General features: G+C 48.0%; 1 protein-coding gene across 2 annotated transcripts in view; it reads right to left on the reverse strand.

Annotated features, from left to right (window-relative positions):
* The window catches only part of Kcnh1 (potassium voltage-gated channel subfamily H member 1), a 308,472-nt gene that overhangs the window by 93,601 nt on the left and 195,489 nt on the right, over positions 1–19,382 (reverse strand). For both annotated transcript variants that reach the window (XM_028882842.2, XM_028882841.2), the window contains exon 8: positions 5,654–5,853. In XM_028882842.2, the coding sequence (XP_028738675.1) occupies positions 5,654–5,853 (200 nt within the window). The remainder of the gene's footprint in view (positions 1–5,653; positions 5,854–19,382) is intronic.

A 19,382-nucleotide genomic window follows, 5' to 3' on the forward strand; every position in this document is an offset into this window, starting at 1 on the left:
AATTGGTTAAAAAGTACAAAATTACAGGTGGGGAGAAAGAGCCCAGCATTCTGTAACACAGTGGGGTCACATTAAACTACAGTGTGTTCTCATCCCACAGCTGGCATGACTTGCTGCTGATCCGGTGAGTATGGGCCGGTATTTAAAGGGACGTATTTACATGAGACCTGCCTAGGATCAAGCCAGTCAGAATTCCAGTGTTGACGGCAGAGGTGTCCCGTCACACACACACACACACACACACACACACACACACACACACACCCCGCCGAGCAGTGACTGGTGCTTGGTGCTTGATGGTTGCGGGAAGGGAGACTCACTCTTCTTTGGGGTGTGCTCATTGGTAGGTAATCCATGCCCCAGGAAACAGCCTCACCATCCATTTACACACGCTCACTGCTAGTTAGACTCAGCGGGATGATGATGATGATGATGATGATGATGATGATGATGATTAATAACAACAACAACACACATGAAGTTGATGGGGAGAGAGGTTAGCGGGCCTCAGGGACAGTTAGAGGGAGGTAGCTGGGGTAGATAAGAAACATTACACACATGCATTAATTTTCAAAGCACAAACACACTTTACAAAAATGAGATAGGTAAAGTCTCATTTCCCGAGAGCTTGCTGTCTGGCAGGCATGGCTCAGCAAGTCACTTGCCCAGTTCATATCTATTTGCCAAGCATCCATGGGGCACCAGGCACCATTCTAGGCTCTAATAATGTGGTAGTTAAAAACAAGTAGCCAGCTGGGGTGGTGGTGGCCACACCTTTAATCCCAGCACTCGGGAGGCAGAGGCAGATGGAGCTCTGTGAATTCGAGGCCAGCCTGGGCTACAGAATGAATTCCAGGAAAGGCTCCAAAGCCACACAGAGAAACCCTGTCTCAGAACATAAAATAAAACAAACAAACATACAAACAAAAAACAACCCAAAAAAGTAGCCAGCAGTGGCAGCACACACCATTAATCCCAGCATTCAGAAGGCAGCAGGCAGATCTCTGTGTTCAAGGCCAGCTTGGTCTACAGAGTAAGTTCCAGGATAGCCAGGGCTACACAGAGAAACTTGGTCTCAAAAAAACCAAACAAAACAAACAAGTAGACAAAAATACCTGTTTTCATGGAATTTACTGTCTGGTAGGAGGAGGCAAATGACAAGCAGAATAAATGAAATTTGGTAGCCATCGCTGAGATCAACAAGGAAGACAGAAAGGACAGAGAACAGGGCGTATAACTTTACATTTGAAAGTGTGTTTGCTGACTTGGTCCCCATAGAAACTTAGGATGTGCTTTTAATTCTATCAGTTCAGATGAGAAGCTGAGACACAGGGAAGCCCAAAGTTTCCCAGCCAGCAAACAGCAAATCTTGGCTTTCACATTAGGTGGCTTTGGCATCAGAGCCTGGTTACAGCCTAACCAACTCCTATGCCAGGCAGCTCTGCAGAGCTGATGGCTGCAGTTTGACTTGCAGCATCCCCACCCTCACCCATGTTCCTGAGGAGGAAACCCGGAGCTTTGCACATGCCAGCCAGCCACTCTACCAGCTGGCCTCTGTCCCCAGCCCTGACTTGCACCATCTAAAAAACAAACTAGGAACAGCAAGCCATGTGGATCTCTTTTTTTTTTTTTTCTAAACAATTGAAAAATTGCCCAGCTTTTCAGAGCAAGAGATATTTCTGTGGACTAAGTATTTGCAAGAAATCACTGCATGGCTTTCTACAGCAGTCCTCAAGGAAGGCAACAGGACACCTTCTGGTGGTCTTTTCCAGAGAGATCAGCAGTGCTTTTAAAATATTCTTTTGTGTTCTAGTCTGTGAACCAAGTAGGGGGCATGGAATCAAATGTGATCATTCAGTGGCTACTTCTTACGGTGCTGGGGGACTTTCCAGACCCTGCTCCTGTCTTAGCACCAGACACTTGCCTCTGTATCTGGGGCTTCTTCACCAGCCTCTCCAGATCAGCTCTTGCCCTGGATGACTTTACTCCCTCCCTTCAGTGTCTACATGGAGGTGGAGCAGTGAGAAGAGGTCACATGACTGAAATCCCAGTTACTTAGTAGTAACTTAACCACTCTGTGCTTTAAACACTGACTCCAATGCTAAGGAAAGTTGCACCCATTTGAGATACATCCCTGTCTCTGGATATCTCTTCATTTCTGTTCTGGGCTACAGGATAATCAAATCGTGAGTGTCTCTCTGGGAGAACGGAGGGAGGAGAGGTAGAGGTACAAAGCCATGGCCTAGCAGACAAACAAGACTGCTGCAAAAGTGCTGATCTGAGGGTTTTCTCCGTGTGGATCACAAGCCGGTGGGGATGCCCATATCATGTCCAAGCAGTGTGCAACAGCAGAACCAAGGTTAGTTCTCCAGGTGAGTTCACATTTAAATATTTGCTTCCCTGAGTTAGGCTCCCACATAAGGGTCTGACTAGGTAACATCATTTTCAGGGCACCGATTCCAGAATCATGGAGAAGATGGGGGGGGGGCGCGAGGCTGTCTGAAGAGGAGGAGGGCAGACTCTGGGCTGTGCAGCATCTCCATAGCTGTTTCTGTCTGCAAGTTCTACACTTGAGTAGGCAGACACATCCCCGCTCTGAGGGAGGGGTTCAGCCCTTCAACCCACAGCCTTCCAGGGCTCCCCTCTCAGCTGCCAGGCTTTGAGACATCACTCTTAAGAGTTATGACTGTGGAGAAGCCTCTCCTGGGGTAGGCATCGAAGGGTCAAGGTTAAGGCTCTGGATTCAGTCCTGTTCCCAACATACACTGCATATGCAAACTTGAACAATATTTAGTTTCTGGGGCCAAGCCTTCCTTGTGGTGACATATTGTGTACCTTAATAAAATATACCTGAAGATCAGAGAACAGAACAAGCTACTAGATTAGACATAGAGGCCAGGCAGTGGTGGCACACACCTTTAACCCCAGTACTTGGGAATCACACACCTTTAATCCCAGGAAGTGATGTCTGGACAGAGAAAGGAATATAAGGCGTGAGGAGACAGAAACTGAGGCTCTTTCAGGCTGAGGAGTTGGTGAGGTAAGAGGTGGTGGCTGTGGCTTGCTCTGCTTCTCTGATCTTCAGGCAAATTTTATTAGGGTAAACAATATATCACCACACTTCTTTTGTGTGTGTGTGATTTTATGAGCTCTCCCATGCCGTTGTGTTAAAATATCTGGTACCTGGGTACTTGTGGGTCCTTATTCAATGCCATTACAGAGCTTGCATGGTCCAGAAGGTCATAGCTAGCCCAAAGGCCATAGAGGCCGTGCGGTCTAAAGGTCATCTTACTTCAGTGTGTTCCAGACATGGGAACTGGGGCAAGAGAGACATGTGATGTGCTCAAGGTCACTGGAGGGAGGAGGGAAGCGGGACTCCGGAGCTGGTTCCCGCCCCAGCAGCTGCTGCCTCATTTCCCAGGCTGGGCTCTGCCATGAGATGCCACAGTTGGGACCAGGAAGTGGGGTGGGTCCCGAAACCCTCCGGGAGGTGAGCAGGTGAGCAGGACAGGAATTCGATGCTGACTGTGCAGTGTCCCAGGCGGTCCTGCCCAGCCCTGCAGGGACGGGACAGGGAAGGGCTTTTCCCAGACAGCAGGATCTACACAGTCATTCTAGTGCCTGGGAAAAGAGAAGCTTCAGGGCAGAGATCAAAGTCCTTTCTGCTCCATCGGCTGCCAGGCACCCACAAAACCAGCAGGCATTGTTGCCAGTGGTGAGCAGAGACAACAGGCACAGCTGGGCGGGGAGCAGGCAGAGCCAGGAGGCAAGCGAGCCAACCGGCCCTGCCCGCCCCGTCTGAACCGCAGCCTTCTTCCCCTCTAGGGCCCGCTTTTCACCTAGAAGAGGCAGAGCCTGCAAGATGACAGGAAACAACAGACACACAGGACACGTGCACGCAAACATGCATGCATGCACATGTACACAGAAAAATATATTTAAAAAAAATTAAAGGTGGAATAATAGCAGAAAAAGGACAAGCTTTGAAACCAGATGAAAACTGGGTTCAAATCCTGGTTACCCTAGGCCAGGGGAAGTAAAAAGAATGAACTGAGCCTCTGGTCCTCCTCATCATTCAACAGAGCTTCCAGCCATACCTTCCCAAGAGGGAAGTGAAGCCCACACAAGGCACTATGGGTAACAGTCATGCAAACACTGGTTCCTTCTGGTTTTCCCCAACAAATGTTTGCATGTAGCCCAGACTGGCCTCAGACTCAGCTGACCTGCCTCCACCTCCCAAGTCGGAGATTACAGGTATGTACCACCACACCTGTGAAACGTGTGTTCTCGGTGCATGTTCAAGAAACGGCAGTTGGTGCTGTGGTGGTTTTTATCATGACACCCAGCAGACAGGCCCAGAGCCATGAGCCTCTTAAAGTGGAGGGTCAGAGGACCTGAGCAGTCCTCAGAAACCACCAGCACTCCACTGTCTGTTCAGGTAGAGGAGAATGGCAGGCTGACCTCACAGCCTGGTCAATCTGGATTTCAATATGTCCACAACTACTTCTGCCTTAGTGCTACCATCTCCCTAACTCTGCAGTGGCGAGGTAGGGTTTGGCGACGAGGGAAGTGGGATCAGAAAGACTGAGGAATGGAGAGACTGAGTTGAGGATAAGGCTTTGGTCACAAGGCAACATACAGAGCAGGGGCTGGGGTGAGGCTCGGGCTGGTCTCGCACGTGTAAGGCCTTAGGAAAGTGGGCGTGGTGGCACACACCGTTATTTCGGCACACTGGAGGTAGGCACAGGAAAAGTTCAAGTTCATCCTCAGTTACACAGTGAGTTCCAGGCTAACCTGGGCTACGTGATCTGTCTCAAAGGGAGTGGGGCACACAAGATAATCCATGATTAGCCCTCTGTATCTTTCGGGAACCCCACCCATCTCTGCCCCTGACTGCCGTGCATCTGGAGTAAGGCCAGTGTTAGAGAATGGCAGCGCAGAGGAGGGTCGCTCCTCTCCAGACTGCCCAGCAGGAACCAGTCACCAGCTGACAACTACAGCGCAGACTTGTGCCAGCACCGCCTGCGTTTGTCCGAGGTACCGTCTCACCAGGGAATTACTGACCCTGTCCACACCCCTGGTGCTCGTGGGCGGCGGCCAGAGTCTAGTTTTAATGACAACACCATGGGATTCTTATCAGGACTGAGAAGAGGAAGAGAGGGGTGACAGAGTGCCTTGGGACATTGTCAATTAAGAGAAAGATCAAAAATAACCAAGATACAATCATGTTTAATGCAGCAGTTCTTTAAGAAAATCAAAGTTCATTTTTAAAAAGCCATGCCAAACAACAACAACAACAAAAAAAAAATCAGCATTTTGAAAAAAGCCAAGATCGGCAAGCATGGGACCATCTGGGAAGCTGGGGCAAAAGGAAACAAGCCCCCTGCCCAGGCTCTTCATTTTATCTGATCTAACTTTGGGAAGCTGCCCTAGACAGCAAGACATCTGTTCCCCTCCCTCCAGGAGACACACTTTGTGTTCGATTTCCAAAATGACGGCTCTTACTTTCTGGTCCTTCAGTAAAGACAATAGAGAGACTAAAACTCCTGGAAGAAGGACCTAAGAACCCCAGATGCCCCAGGCGAGTTCTGAGGCCAGCCCACTGGGGAAAGCTGGCGACAGGTGGTGTGGCTAAGCGTCTCCCACTCCTTACCTTTTCGGTGTCGATGCCTCGGGACATGGACCAGGTGGACACAATGTAGTCCATGACCCGCTCGCTCAGCCCTTTGGGCACCTGGTAGAGCTTCAGGAAATCCCGCACACTGTTGAGCATCTCATGATACCTGTTGGTGTTGGCGTACATCTGCTGGAAAATGGTTGTCACGTTCCCAAAGATGGTGGCGTACAGGAGAGCTGGGGACAGAGAGAAGAGGCTATGTGTGAGCGGTCCATGAGCCAAACTCCAGAGCACGTGACTCCCTCAGAGAAGGCCTGTAGCCAGAGCTGTGCTTTGGAAGGCTGTCCTGACCTCAGGAGAACCTCACATCTCAAGTCAAAGAGTTTCTAACAGCAGGTAACCAAGAACAGTGGAGCGTTAGGCAGGGCCCATGTAGATGAGACCTGGTGTGACTGGTGCCTCAGACACATGTAAGAGAAAAGCCAATCCACACTTATCACAAAAAAATGTGTGCCATGCCTGAGGCCATCAGCCAAGTGTGTATCCAGTCCCCACACCAGTCCAAATCCAAACAACAACCTACCAAGCTCTGTTGTGTGCCAAGCACCATGCTACCTAGGGCACTGAATGTTGAGACACAACCCTGGTCCTTATAGAACTACATGGCAGGAGCAGCAGACCTTGGTACCCACCACAAATAACTAAACCATAGTGAGTCTGCCGAGGCCCACAAAAGACAACCACAAGCTGAAATAAGCCTGTCGTCCCCAAGTCTCTTTTTGTCGTGGTGTTTTTATCTCATTGATAGAGACACATACACTATATCCATTAAAAAGTATAAAACTCACTATTTCAAAAACATATTTTTAGAGTTGTGCAGCCATCAGGTTTATAACATTTTCATTTTTGCAAAAAAAAAAAAAAAAATCTCCTACCCGTGGTCAGTCCCATTCTCCCCCAGTCTCCACCACCACAACCACCCCCTGTCCCTACAAACTCATGCATTCTAGGCACTTCATATGAATATACGTCCTCTGTAACAGCTTCCCTCACACTATAACAAGCATTGACATTTCCTTCCTTTTTGTTGCTAAATAGCACTCAATCGTGAGAAAAGTCCACATTTCATTTGCTGCCCATCAGTTCATGGGCATTTCTGTTTTTATCTTTTCTTTTTTATATTTTGGCCGTTAGGCTTATGAATGTCTATGAACATCTGTGGGTAAGTACTTGAATAACATGAATTCTCTTCTTTCAGGTTTGTGCCTGGACTAGCACTGCTGTCATATGTGACTATGTTTAATTTACCGACAAACTCCCAGCTGTTTTCCAGGCCTCTCCTGGCTCTAGAGAGATGGATCAGCAATAAAGAAGGTCAGAGTTCCATTCCCAGCATCTCTGTAGGATGGCTCACAACATCCTGTAACTACAGCTCCAGGGCATTCTGGTCTCCACCGGCACCTGCACACGTGCACACACCCACACACAGACACACATGTATATGCATAACTAAAAGAATAAAAATATCTGGGAGTGGTTGTGCACACCTTTAATCCCAGCACTTGGGAGGCAGAGGCAGGTGGATCTTGATGAGTTCTAAGACAATCTGGTTTACATAGTGAGTTCCAGGCCAGCCAGGGCTACATAGTAAGATCTTGTCTCAGAATAATAATAATAACAATAATATAGTAACAATCTTTAAAGATGGTAATCTTTAAAGTAGCTGAACTTTTTACATTCCTACCGTGCATGAGGGTTCTGGGACAGTGTCTCCATACTGTGCCCTCCACTCTTTTATTGAGCTCTATTAGTACCTGTCTTTCCTGTCACCATCCATGATGGTGATTTTAACTGTCACCTTGACACAACCTAGAGTCACTTGGAAAGAAGTCTCCATGGGAGACTGTCTATATTAGGTTACTATGAGTATGTCCATAGGGGTTATCTTAATTAAATTAACTGATGTGTGAAGACCCAGTCCAGTGATGGCAGCACCATCCCCTAGGCAGGGGATCCTGAACTACAGAAGAACAGAGAAATTGATATGAGCACAAGCTAGTGTGCATGTTTGCATGAATTCATTCCTCTTCACTCTTGACTATGGATATGATATGGCTAGCTGTTTGAAGCTCCTGCCTTGACTTCCCCACAGTGATATAGCCTGGGTGAGCTGAGATGAACCCTGGTCCTTATAGAACTACATGGTAGAAACAGCAGACCCTGGTACCCACCACAAATAACTAAACCATAGTGAGTCCTGTTGAGGGCCACAAAAGACAACCACAAGCTTCTAGCAGTATGCTGGTCTGTACTTTTCTTCACATACACTCTCTGGTGTGCAAAAATTACAGTCAAGTCATTTCAAGGACTTCTTCCTCTGTATCCAGTAGTTGCTTAATAAATGCCATAGATCAATGACTGAAAGGCTGTCTCTAAGAGGTTAGTTTGCATATGTTCAATGGACCGTATCACCTCAGTCTATGGGACGAATGCAGATTTTTGCTCCCCTCCAGAGCTACTGGGTCTCCGGAGCAAGGCTCACAGTAGTGTTTTCTCAGGCTCTTCCGGCAGCTTTGAGTGTTAGTCTGAGTCTGCTAAGTGTGCACACAGGCCCTGTGTTTCACTAGTGAAGTGAGTGCAGTGTTTCCTGCCAGATGGGAAGATCATCAGAGGGAAGATATTGGGCTATAGTGAGGTACACACAGGGCCTTAGTTAACCTCACACCACTGGACAGAATGGAAGCCACATGGCCCAAGAAGGAGAGAGGACCCCAAGGCAGGCAACACCCCATGAACCTGACACTGGGGTGGACTCGACTGTACTCAGCTCTGGATTTCTGGCAAGCACTGGCCTTGCGCATCTCCACCTGCCCAGCCACTGCCTAGGTCAGAAAGTGGCTCTTAAGATGGGACTATAAAATACACCTATCCCGCTATTTATAGCAAGAAAAGCCTGAAAACTCATTTAATACTGTGCTAAATATAGCACAAATGCCTACATTACCTCAGACTCCGCTGCACTGGGGAATGTCACTTAACAAGCACAGGTCTTACAGGAGACAGAAGGTCATTTCCAGCCACTTCTCATCTGTCTAACGAAACAACAGTGCCCACAGCACTACAACCCATTAACAGTGCATTGCACCACCTCGCTAACCAGTGTTTTAATAGCTCTGCAGATAAAAGGAACAATTTCCACAGGCAATAATTCCTGGGAAGGAACCAAGATGGTCAGACCCTGGTTGCAAGGGTCTTCCAGTAATTCGCTGCTTTGGCTCATCCCACGCTTGCTGAGTCGTGGGTCACCGGTGGACGCTTGGTTACAGGTCACTTTGGCTCATCTTGTGCTTGCCGAGTCCTGGGTCATGAGTGAACCACTGGTTACAGGGCACATGCAGAAAGGCAGCTCACTTCTGGGAAGGTTTACAAGCCAACACCCTACTTCACTCTGTGATGAGAGCTGAGGTTGCTCCAACATGAGTCATCAGAGAGAAAATCTCATTTCAAAGAGCACACACTTTTAAAGTTGTTTAAGCGCACAGGAAACCCAGGCCCACTTTCCAAAGGCAGTTATGCTTAAAGTTCTCACAAAACCTGAGCTTTCCCTTCTACATCTCAAAACAAAAATAAAGTGGAAGACTTTCCAATAGACACAGCTGCCTCCCCGACCACCCGAATCTCAACATCACAATGACTGTACAGGATGGCCATTAGTGAAGACCTCTCCCACTGAGTGGGAGGGAGAAATCAAGTCACTTGGACAACTGCCTGCTCTGTCTGGGTACCTTGAGCATGTCGTGATCTTCTGCATTGACTGGCCTTCACCTTTCAGGTTTCAAAGAGTCATTTGGTTGCTAAGTGACATTGTAGGTCATAGTCCCGCTCTTCACACTCACCCAGAATGAGGATCACTCTGCCTCCAACCTCACAGGATTCTGGGTAGCAGATATCTATAAACCTATCATACCCTACTGAGTCCCTCTCTCTGCATAAATCAGTGGTCTTAATTCTACTGTTACAACTCTGTGAGGCAGGAGACTGCCCCCTTTGGACACCAAGGGTCACATAATGGTCCAATGAGTGCAAGAAGAAATGCTAACATCAACTACAATGACAAACCGTATTTATGTATCTACTGCCATGGATGAGCCTTTGTTCCAAGCATGTGTATGCATGGTGGACAGTCATGGAAGATTCTACTATCTTCATTGTACTGATACTGAGTGAAAAAGGTTACGTGATTCACCAAAGCCATACAGCCAGGAAGAAATAGATGGAGGATTCACTCCAAGAGAATGGCTTGTAAAATACTCGTGCACAGCACCAAACACACCTCTATCCACTACACGTGCATGCCACCCAGGGCCAGACGCTGCCCCAGCATTTCATATGCACTGATCCTAGTGAGGCTCTCTTAGAATCCTGCAAGGTGTGGTCTATCATTAGCCTTATCATCAGAGATAGATGAGCTCATGTTTGTTAGGACAACAACAGAAAATGGATACAAAGCACACATATATGTGCCATTCCAGTTTTTCAAGTCAAGCCATGGGCAACAAGAAGGGACCTGGAGCTGTGGGTTTTGAGTCCCTGGTGTCCTCTGGGCCTCACCTTAACTCAGCTGCACTCTCCACCTGAGCCATGGTTGTGGTTCTTGAAGCGCCATCTGAAGTGGGAAAACCTAACTGTCCACATGAGAGAGTCAAGGGCTTGGGTGCCTATGGACCTATGGTGTGGGAGGGAACCCTGATAGCAGGGGCTAGGGGAAGAGCAGAGACCAAACAGCCAGCTATCTAGATCCACTCCTCCCTACAGAAAGAGTCCTTGTGTTATACCCTAAGTTATCCTGTAAGCCCCATCTGCCCAAGGATGAGGTCATTTCCTGGAATGCTGGGAGTTGTAGTTCTTGAAACTAACAAAGCCTCATGTGAAAATACTGTGGTCTACGGGTTTTGTCTTTATAAGCCCTTAACACGTGTTGGCTACGGTCCACTCAGCTTCATGTCTCCCAGGAGTGGTCCTGACCAAATTCCATCTTCGTCAATATAAAATATTTTAATAAAGCTTGCTTTAATTGGCCCAAAATGGTGGAGTGGTTTTTCTCTGCTGAATCTCAGGATTAGCATTGGGAATGACTTGTCCAGCAGAGTGCCAGGAGCAATGGACTGCCCTACAGAGGGGCTTCTGTCTAGAACACTTACATGTGTGAGGCCCTTCCATAGCAGCAGAGTGCTGGGAAGGACAGATGCAGACCAGGATCAACAAAGGGCGGGGGAGAAAGGGGAAAGATAGGGAGGAAAGAGAAGAGAATCAAGGGGAGGGGAGTGGAGAGGAGAGGAGGGGAGGGGAGGCCAGGAGAGTTTACTATATGCTGTTCCTCCAGGAGTTCAGTCAGCTCATTGTCTGGAAGACCACAGGAGTCAGATGAAGCATGACAAGGGGTCAGACAGGAAGAGGGAGAAAGAGGTGACAGCAAGGAGCATCCAGCTGACCCCATTTGGGGGCTGAATGGACAAAGGCCTCCCAGATGAGAGCAGGGACTGAGCTCTGAATTCTGATAAACTACAGTGTTGGAAGGAAATGGAAACAGCGTGGCCAGGTGTGGAGGCTGAGATAGCAAGGCTGACCTGAACATCTGTAAATGTCCCCCACAGACCTCAGGGGCAGTCCTAGAAGAAGAGACAGAGTCCCGAGAGGACCTATATGATAGAAGGTGCTGTCCTGAAGGCCCAGCCTCATGGCTTTGTTTCCTTCATCCTTGAGATCTGCGCAGATGGAATGATCTCTAACCTAGCATCCCTGGATGCAACGATGCTCTGCTCATGGCCCCTAGAAGGCCTCAGAACATCCATCAAACGACCCTCGTTCTAACCTCAGGCTTAAGGCCAAGTCAAGCAGCATTCATGAGTTCATGAACGACCTGTTGGAGCCCCGTCCCTTTTTGTGGTTTTCCAAGACAGAATGTTAGCACGCACAATGGATTTACTCTGCCATCGCTGATTCCGACACAGAATGTGGCCTGTTAAAAGCTTCAAGCTGACCCAACTTCCTGAGCTTTTGAGATATGTTCCAGTTTAATTCAGCACACTGAGAGAAGCTTTAGAAAGATGTTTCCATGGAGCAAAGTCTACCAAGTCACATGGTGTATGAGAGCTAGAGACAGGAAGTAAGTTCACCTTCATTTCATGCCCTACAAATGACTCCTCTCAGCATACGCACAGGGGTCAGGACCACACATATCCTCAAAGGATAATCCCTTCACTTCTCTTTCAAAACCTGGATTTCAACTCTACTCCAAGAAGACCTTCTGAGCCAATGGGCCCTCTGTATCTGATGGAAAAGGTACAAAAAGTTCTAGAAGAGCCACACTTGTCTGAGAGTCCTAAGGCAGTGTTACTCATATGCAACCCTGACTTCCAGTGTGAGAAGGGGAAATGATAGGCCAAAGCATGTTCAAAGGGCTCTGAGGGGTGATCCTGACCATAAGCTGCTTCCACTGAGGGTGGGGCAGATGTGTCCTGGAGTTGGAGTGTGCATAATAGTGCTAAAGCTTTAGTCAGTGGGGGAGAGAGGATCCCCTCACCCTCACTGTGTACAACGGCTGGCACATGGTGCTTGACTCAGCTTAAGTGGCTACATCAGAACATGATAGACTGGGCGGCGTAGACAAGTGGCATACATTTCTCACAGCTCCAGAAGCTGAAGGGGCCCTAAGATCAGAGTGTGCCCAAGTACTTTGAGCCATCTTATGGTGTACTTTGAGCAAAGCAAGGGGCCATCTCTCTGTCTCTTCCCATAGGGCATTAATCTCTTCACAGGGTTCTGCCTTCATGACTACCCGACTCTCAGGTGCTCCACCTAGAGCACCATCACATCAGAACTCCAACACCTGAATTGGGGCTCCAAACACTCTGGATAGCATACGGTGATGATAAAATCTAGACCATCTTCTAACTCCAGTTCCCCAAGACAGTTCATCCACATGGACTACTCCTACTCTGTCAATCATCTGGGTAATGCCCAGCCTTTCATGACCACAGGCGGTGGCAGGGTGTTAACAGATTGACACTCTGATAACCAGCAATACCACCTTGCCTCTGGCTCACGCTTTGCTCTCTGTTCCACAGATGGTAATGAGCCCCTCCCTGTGCCTGGCAAAGCGTTAGCACTCAGCCGCAGTGTCCCAATAATCCTGGTCCTGAGAGGATAAAGGACTGCCTGCAGCCAAGGTGCTGTGAAGGGGTGCCTGCCCTATACTCGGGATGGTGGACATGGTCAGAACACCCATGCCACTCAGATTAGTTCTTGAAAGCTAAGTGGGCATTTTTAGATGGTAAGAGTGGGGAAGGGTCGATCAGTGTTTTAGTCCAAAGAGTTAAAAAACAAAACTACAATCTATAGTGTAACTCAGGACCTCAAATCCTCCTTAGTCTCCTTCCTCCATGAGTACTCTATCCTGGGATCTGGCTGAAAGAACTTCACAGCATTTAAATCGTTTACAAAGGAATTATCAGTGTTAAAAGGTGCTTCTGCATGTGATTTTTCCTTCAGAAGCCCAAGATCTTGTAGTATCTTAGAAATTTTAAAATGAAAAAAAAAAAAAAAACAAACCACAAACCTTTGATTTCCACAAAGAGAGGGGGGGGGGGGAGGAGGGAGGGAGGGGACTGGCTGGGAGCTGGGGGCAGGGTGTGGGTAGGGAATAACATGAGAAGCGAGGCTGGAAAGCCAGCCTGGGTGAATAAAAAGCCTAAGGCAGTTGCTCAAGAGCTGCCCACAAACCAGTAAACCACTGACAGGGTCTGTGAACCCACCTTTAGGAGCCTCATTGGAATATTGAGCCTGTGGAGGCCAACTGAGGCAGAAAAATTTGCACATGCTCAATATCCAACAGAGCATGGCTGAGAGGATGTCACATCACCTCAGGCCACACAATTCTTCCTCAGCTCTTGGCATTCACTTGCAGCTAAGACCACAGACTGAGAGGACCATGACACACCAGCACAGAAAAGAACCCAGGTCTCTGGACCATTCCCCAGCTGAGTTCCCAGTCTATATCCATGGACAAACTGGTCCCAGAAGGTACCAGAGAGAAAAGGAGTGGTGTGTGTGTGTGTGTGTGTGTGTCCGTCTATCCTGGTGTGCTCATTTCAGGCTTTTGTCAGTCCAATCTACGTTAGACCAACAAGAAAGCCAGGAGTGAAGCTCACAAACAGTGCCCAGGCCAAGTGCATGGGGAAGGGCTGGGACTCACCAGGCTCTTGTCTGGTTATGGAAGGCAAAGGACAATGGAAGGCAGAGCTCTGTGTTCAACACTGAGTGCACACTGCAGAACATGCATGGTGCGAGCTTTGCCTTTTTCTCTGTTCTGAGCATGTTGCTCAGATACAAATTTGTCTGTTGAGACTAATAAACACTGGGGTGTGCTCTTCACTCACCCTCAAAAGTTTTTGTAATTCTAATACTATATTTAACAGAGGTGTCAGTCTGAGATGGCTACTTACAAAAGATTAAACAAGAATTCAGGTTTTATCTGACTCTAAAAGCACCACCCACAGGTGAGCTGCAGGGCGCTTCCTACTCGAAGTAACAGGTTAAGAGAAAGACCTGCACACATCTCCTAGTTCTTGCCACCCACCCCTTGCCCATAACTCCACCAGGTGGTTCCCTACGGACGTCATGTACAAAGACCAAAGTGACAAGACTAAAGAGGGGAACCCATCTTGTACGTGTTAGAGGATAAAGCCAAAAATTGAAGACAAAGTCCAAGCAGGGGCTGTGGCATGGGTCTTGTGAAGGAGACCCTGAAAGTTATTCCTTTGGAAGAAATTCATACCCCTGGAGAGAAGACAGTGGGCAGTCTCCAGCTCAGCTCCAGGGTTCCAGCTGACAAGAGCTAAGAAGCATTTCTCTTCCACTCATGAAACTGCTGGTGTAAGCATTCCATGGCCACTCCAAGCACACAAAGACTAAAGCCACAATATTCAGCAGGTGACACTTCCAATGGACAGAACGTAAAAAAACAAACAAACAAACAAACAAACAAAAACAGCTTTGTACAACCTGCCTTTGTGTGCAGAGCCTAGTGAGCAATTTCCTGTCCCCTCTAACCAGACTGTGCGGGCACAGAGCCCGGGTCCTTGGACCTGCAGAGTTGGCACATGGACAGTCACAGCCCAGGGAGAAACACGCTGACCCTCAGAGCACTGGGATCTCAAGCCTGGACTGAATACAAATGGCCTTTCACAATATTACAACTGCACCCATTAACAAATCAGTCACAAGGCCTCATACCCTCTCTCTAGACTCTAACTTTACAATAAACATTAGAAGGTTTTCAAGGAGCCAGTCTAAGATAAGATGATTTCTGCACTAAAAGAACTTTTCATATAGAGTGAAGAAGTATTATTTAAAGCCTTATGTTTATACATTATAGCTCATATAACTATTAACTAGCTCTATACTATTATAGCTCATATTAACACTATTCTGGCTCCTGTGAGATAGGGACCTGTGAAATTCCAGTTCTCTCAAGGAGGACCAGGGATGAACACATTGAGTTGCCACTTAGGTTTACACTACAGTGTAGGTCCAGAGCACAGTGGAGATTAAAAGAATAGGCAGTTTGGGGTCAGAAGGATCTGGGCTCACAAACCAACCGAGTGCCTTCACACCTTCACCCTGGCTTGTTATTTTGGTTAAAACAGATCTTTGGTCTTCATTCACCCATTGAATGGCAGTGAACAACACATGCCTCTACAAGCAAGAGGAAGAAGAACTGTGAAGGCTGTGAAGGTGGGAAGAACTCAACTGACGGTAGTTATGTTTACTCAAATTCTTTATTGAGTGCCGTCTACATACACAACACGCAGACCATACAGATACCAAGACTCACAATGTGATACAAGGGCAAGCAGGCAAAGGCTGTAACCCAGTGAAACAAAAGCTACAAATTGGGCATTGGTAAAGGCGGCCGCCTCTGTGTTGCCATAGTAACAAGATGTGACACACTCAAACACAAGCTTCTGTTGCCAGGAGGGTCTCTCAACAATCTCCCTCCTCGAAGCATCTGTGAACTCCAGGTAAGTAAGGCCTTGCTTCCTGTCTGAGAGTAGACAGACAGACCCTGCAGGGGGATTGGTGGGCCAGGGACAGAGAGCCAGGGTTCACTCCCATGGGACCCGCTGAGCAGTGTGCTCTCAGCAAGAGCATGCTTGCTACAGCTTGTCTGTTGGTGTCTCTCCAAAATGCATGTGGAAACTTAATCCCTTGTGCAAAAGAATTAAGATGTGAGCTCTTCCAGGGGTAATTAGGTCCCAAAGACTCTGTCCTTGGAACTGGAGGCAGTGCCCTTTATAAGAGCTTGAGAAAGTTCGTATCTTTTGCCCTTCCAGCATGTAAGAACACAGCAGCAAGACTTCTCATCGTTAAGAACTGTGAGAAATTACCCAGACCATGATATTTTATTACAGCAGCTCAAATGGACTAAGACAGTGCTTTACCAAAGACCAGATTGTCCTTCCTTACATGACCATTCCTCCACATCAGAGACCCCTGTCTTTGAGGACAACAACAGGTGATTCTCAGAACAATTTTCAACCAAAACTCATCAAATCAGGCCCTTTTAGTATGAATAGCTGCCAACAGGAACCATTCCTGAAGACCAGAGTGACAGTATGGCCCAGGTGGGGCTGTGGGGCAGGAAAGGAGGCTATCACGTGTTGCAGAGGACATTCAAGGTCATTTGAGACAGTGGACTGACATGGAGCCCCCTCCCCCACCCAGATTCAGAACCACGGCTCATGGAAGGAGGGAACTTCATTTCCCACTTAGCAAAACAAAGCAGCAATCTTCAGAGTGTGGGCCCTGCCCTGTCTCCCACTGGCCAGCAGAGGCCTGTGATCCAGTTAAACAGGGCCACTTCCAGCTCCCTGTGTACTTCCCTAAGGTGAGCGCTCCTGGGAACAGATCATTTCCCAGGGTGGCTCCAGGTCCCCCTGGGGCTGTTGCTCTGCCCAGCTGGCTGACTTTTCACATGGCCACTGATGTTGCCCTTGTACAGTCTACTCTCAGCCAGGCAGCCAGAATGACCATCGAAACACCATCACCAAGACTCCCTGAAGTCCCTCCTATGACTCGGAAGTCTCAAATCTGTCCCTTCCTTTCTGACCCCTCAACCTCATCCTCCCATCCAGCATCCTGGCTGTTTTCTGCAGATGCTCTTATTCAGGACTGCTGGCTGCACAGGGAGACCCTTCGCCACAAACAGCTGTATTTTTTTTAATCTTGGTTCAGACAAAGGGCATACAACATACATCCCACATCCAGCACCTGCTTCTGACACATCCAATTCCTTTTACCAAACCCTATGACCCCCCTATTCCTATTTAACAAATGCATACAAACTGCCCATTTAGTATCGCACACAGGCCTTCCTTAGAGCATGTCAAAGATGGCCCTGAGTTCTTCAGAGATAATGGATGGAATCCATTTATAACATGTAGTGTTTTCTGAGTTACAGTCTCTGAAGTATCTCTGGTACCTAGACTAGCACCTAGCACAGCAGGAGTTCTCAATAAACATTTGTTAAATGAGAATGGGCTGGGGAGATGGGTCAAACAGTTACTAGCACTGGCTGCCCTTCCAGGGGACCAGGTTCAACTTCCAGCACCCACGTGGATGCTCACAACTGTCTGTAACTGCAGTTCTAGGAGATCTGACATTGTCTTCTGACCTCCACATGCACCAGGCACACACCTGGTGTACAGACAGACATACAGGCAAACATCCATGCCCACCTGGTGTACAGACAGACAGACAGACAGACAGGCAAACACCTATGCCCATAACTTTAACAATTAATTTAAAAATCAGTAAGTGTATTATGGGCTAGGGGGATTGCTCATGTCACACAAGCATGAGAACCTGAGTTCAAATCCACAGAGCCCAGATAAAAGCTAGGTATGTATACATGACTGCAATCCCAGCACTCCCAGATGGTCTGAGGCAGAGAAAGGGGAATCCCCAGGAGCTCATGGCCGGGTGTCCTGTCCTACATAGTGTGGAACAAGGTGGAAGGCCAGGTCCTTCACCTAAGGTTGTTCTCTGACCTCCACACACATGCTATGAGGCGTGTGTGCCCACACTCACACACATAAGCACACACATGGTCATGCACATATACACACACATCATATGTAGACACACATACACATAGAGAGCTGCTTTTTTTCTCTTTTTTTCTTTTAAGAAATGAATAATCCCTCCCTGTTTCTTTTCATGGAACTTGCCCTTAAATAGTCCAAGCTCTGAAACCTGTCACCTGACCTGCAAGCCTTGGCTGGATGGAACACTTCTATGATAAATGCACACCTGGACAGTGGAGTTTACCTCAATACACACCCATTCTGAGTTATCAGGAGAGAAGGGAGAGGAAGAAATCAGCTGCAGAGCCAAAGCTGTTTTAAAAACAGACAACAAAAAGCGCATGTCTGCAATCCCAGCACCCTAGAGTTGGGACAGAAGGACAGAGTTCAAGGCTGTCCTCAGCTTCGAGGCAGCAATGACAAAATCATATAATGGCGGGGAACAAAGTGGAAGCATGCAGCCCGCAGTCTGTCTACACAGCCCTGTGGGCGACAGTCCTAACACTTTCTTCACATCACTTCCCTTCGTTGCTCCCGTCAGGATGTTTGAACATGTTGTTTCAGAAACGTAAAAATAAAAATTAAAATAAAGTTGCCCACGCTTGACCAGAGCTGGGATCTGGGGCCAGGCAGCTCATAAAGCTTCGATTAAGGTATGCTAGGGTAACTAGCCCTGGCTTTGGAGTTCACAGACACGGGCCTTTAAAATGCTAATGGGCTTTTAATCCTGGTTGATTACGGCCTCGAAGTTCACTGTTTAAGGCTAAGTACTTAAGAAAACATACCTTTGCCATAAAGACACGCCACAAACACAGGCTTGTGCTTCTCACAGGCAAACACTGCTGCTGACTTCTAACTGAGCTTTGTCCTCCTTGAGAGCATTTGAACTTACTGAAGCTGAGATGGGAGTCAGGACAGGAGCCTTGAGATCCTCAGCATATAGCCAAGTTCGTTGTAGAAGTCTATCCCCAGAGCCGGGCGGTGGTGGTGCACGCCTTTAATCCCAGCACTCGGGAAGCAGAGCCAGGCGGATCTCTGTGAGTTCGAGCCAGCCTGGCTACCAAGTGAGCTCAGAAAGCACAAAGCTACGCAGAGAAACCCTGTCTCGAAAATCCAAAAAAAAAAAAAAAGAAGTCTATCCCCAGAAACGAATTATTTCTAGACAGGATTTCACTGAAAGCTTTAATGATCTCCACAAACTACTGTTCTACCCAGGGAGAGTTTAAGTCAAATTAAGACGGACAGAGAAAGAGCTGAGAGGAGCCTCTGCCAGGCCAGTGGGGCCAGAGCCATCGGGGAAGCTGTGAGCAGACGCGGCGAGGTGGCTGCACCCTGGCACAGCATGTGACGTCTGCCATCTGACAAGCAATATTCTCACAGAGGCCACCAGGACGGTCCCCTTCTCAACAGCCTCCAACTCAGCTCCCCTGCTAGGAGACCTAACGCAATCCTTCCCGGTGCCAGCCGAAGAGTCTCTGACATGAAATCCTTCAGGTAGTGAGGATCACAGAAACTAACAGAGCTCTGCATGGCAGCAGACACACACTATCTACACTGCCCAACATGTGTACACAGCCCAACAACAGGCTACATGTGGCTCTATGAGCCGGGACCACCGA

This window comes from Peromyscus leucopus, chromosome 15, assembly GCF_004664715.2.
Source record: "Peromyscus leucopus breed LL Stock chromosome 15, UCI_PerLeu_2.1, whole genome shotgun sequence".
NCBI lineage: Eukaryota > Metazoa > Chordata > Mammalia > Rodentia > Cricetidae > Peromyscus > Peromyscus leucopus.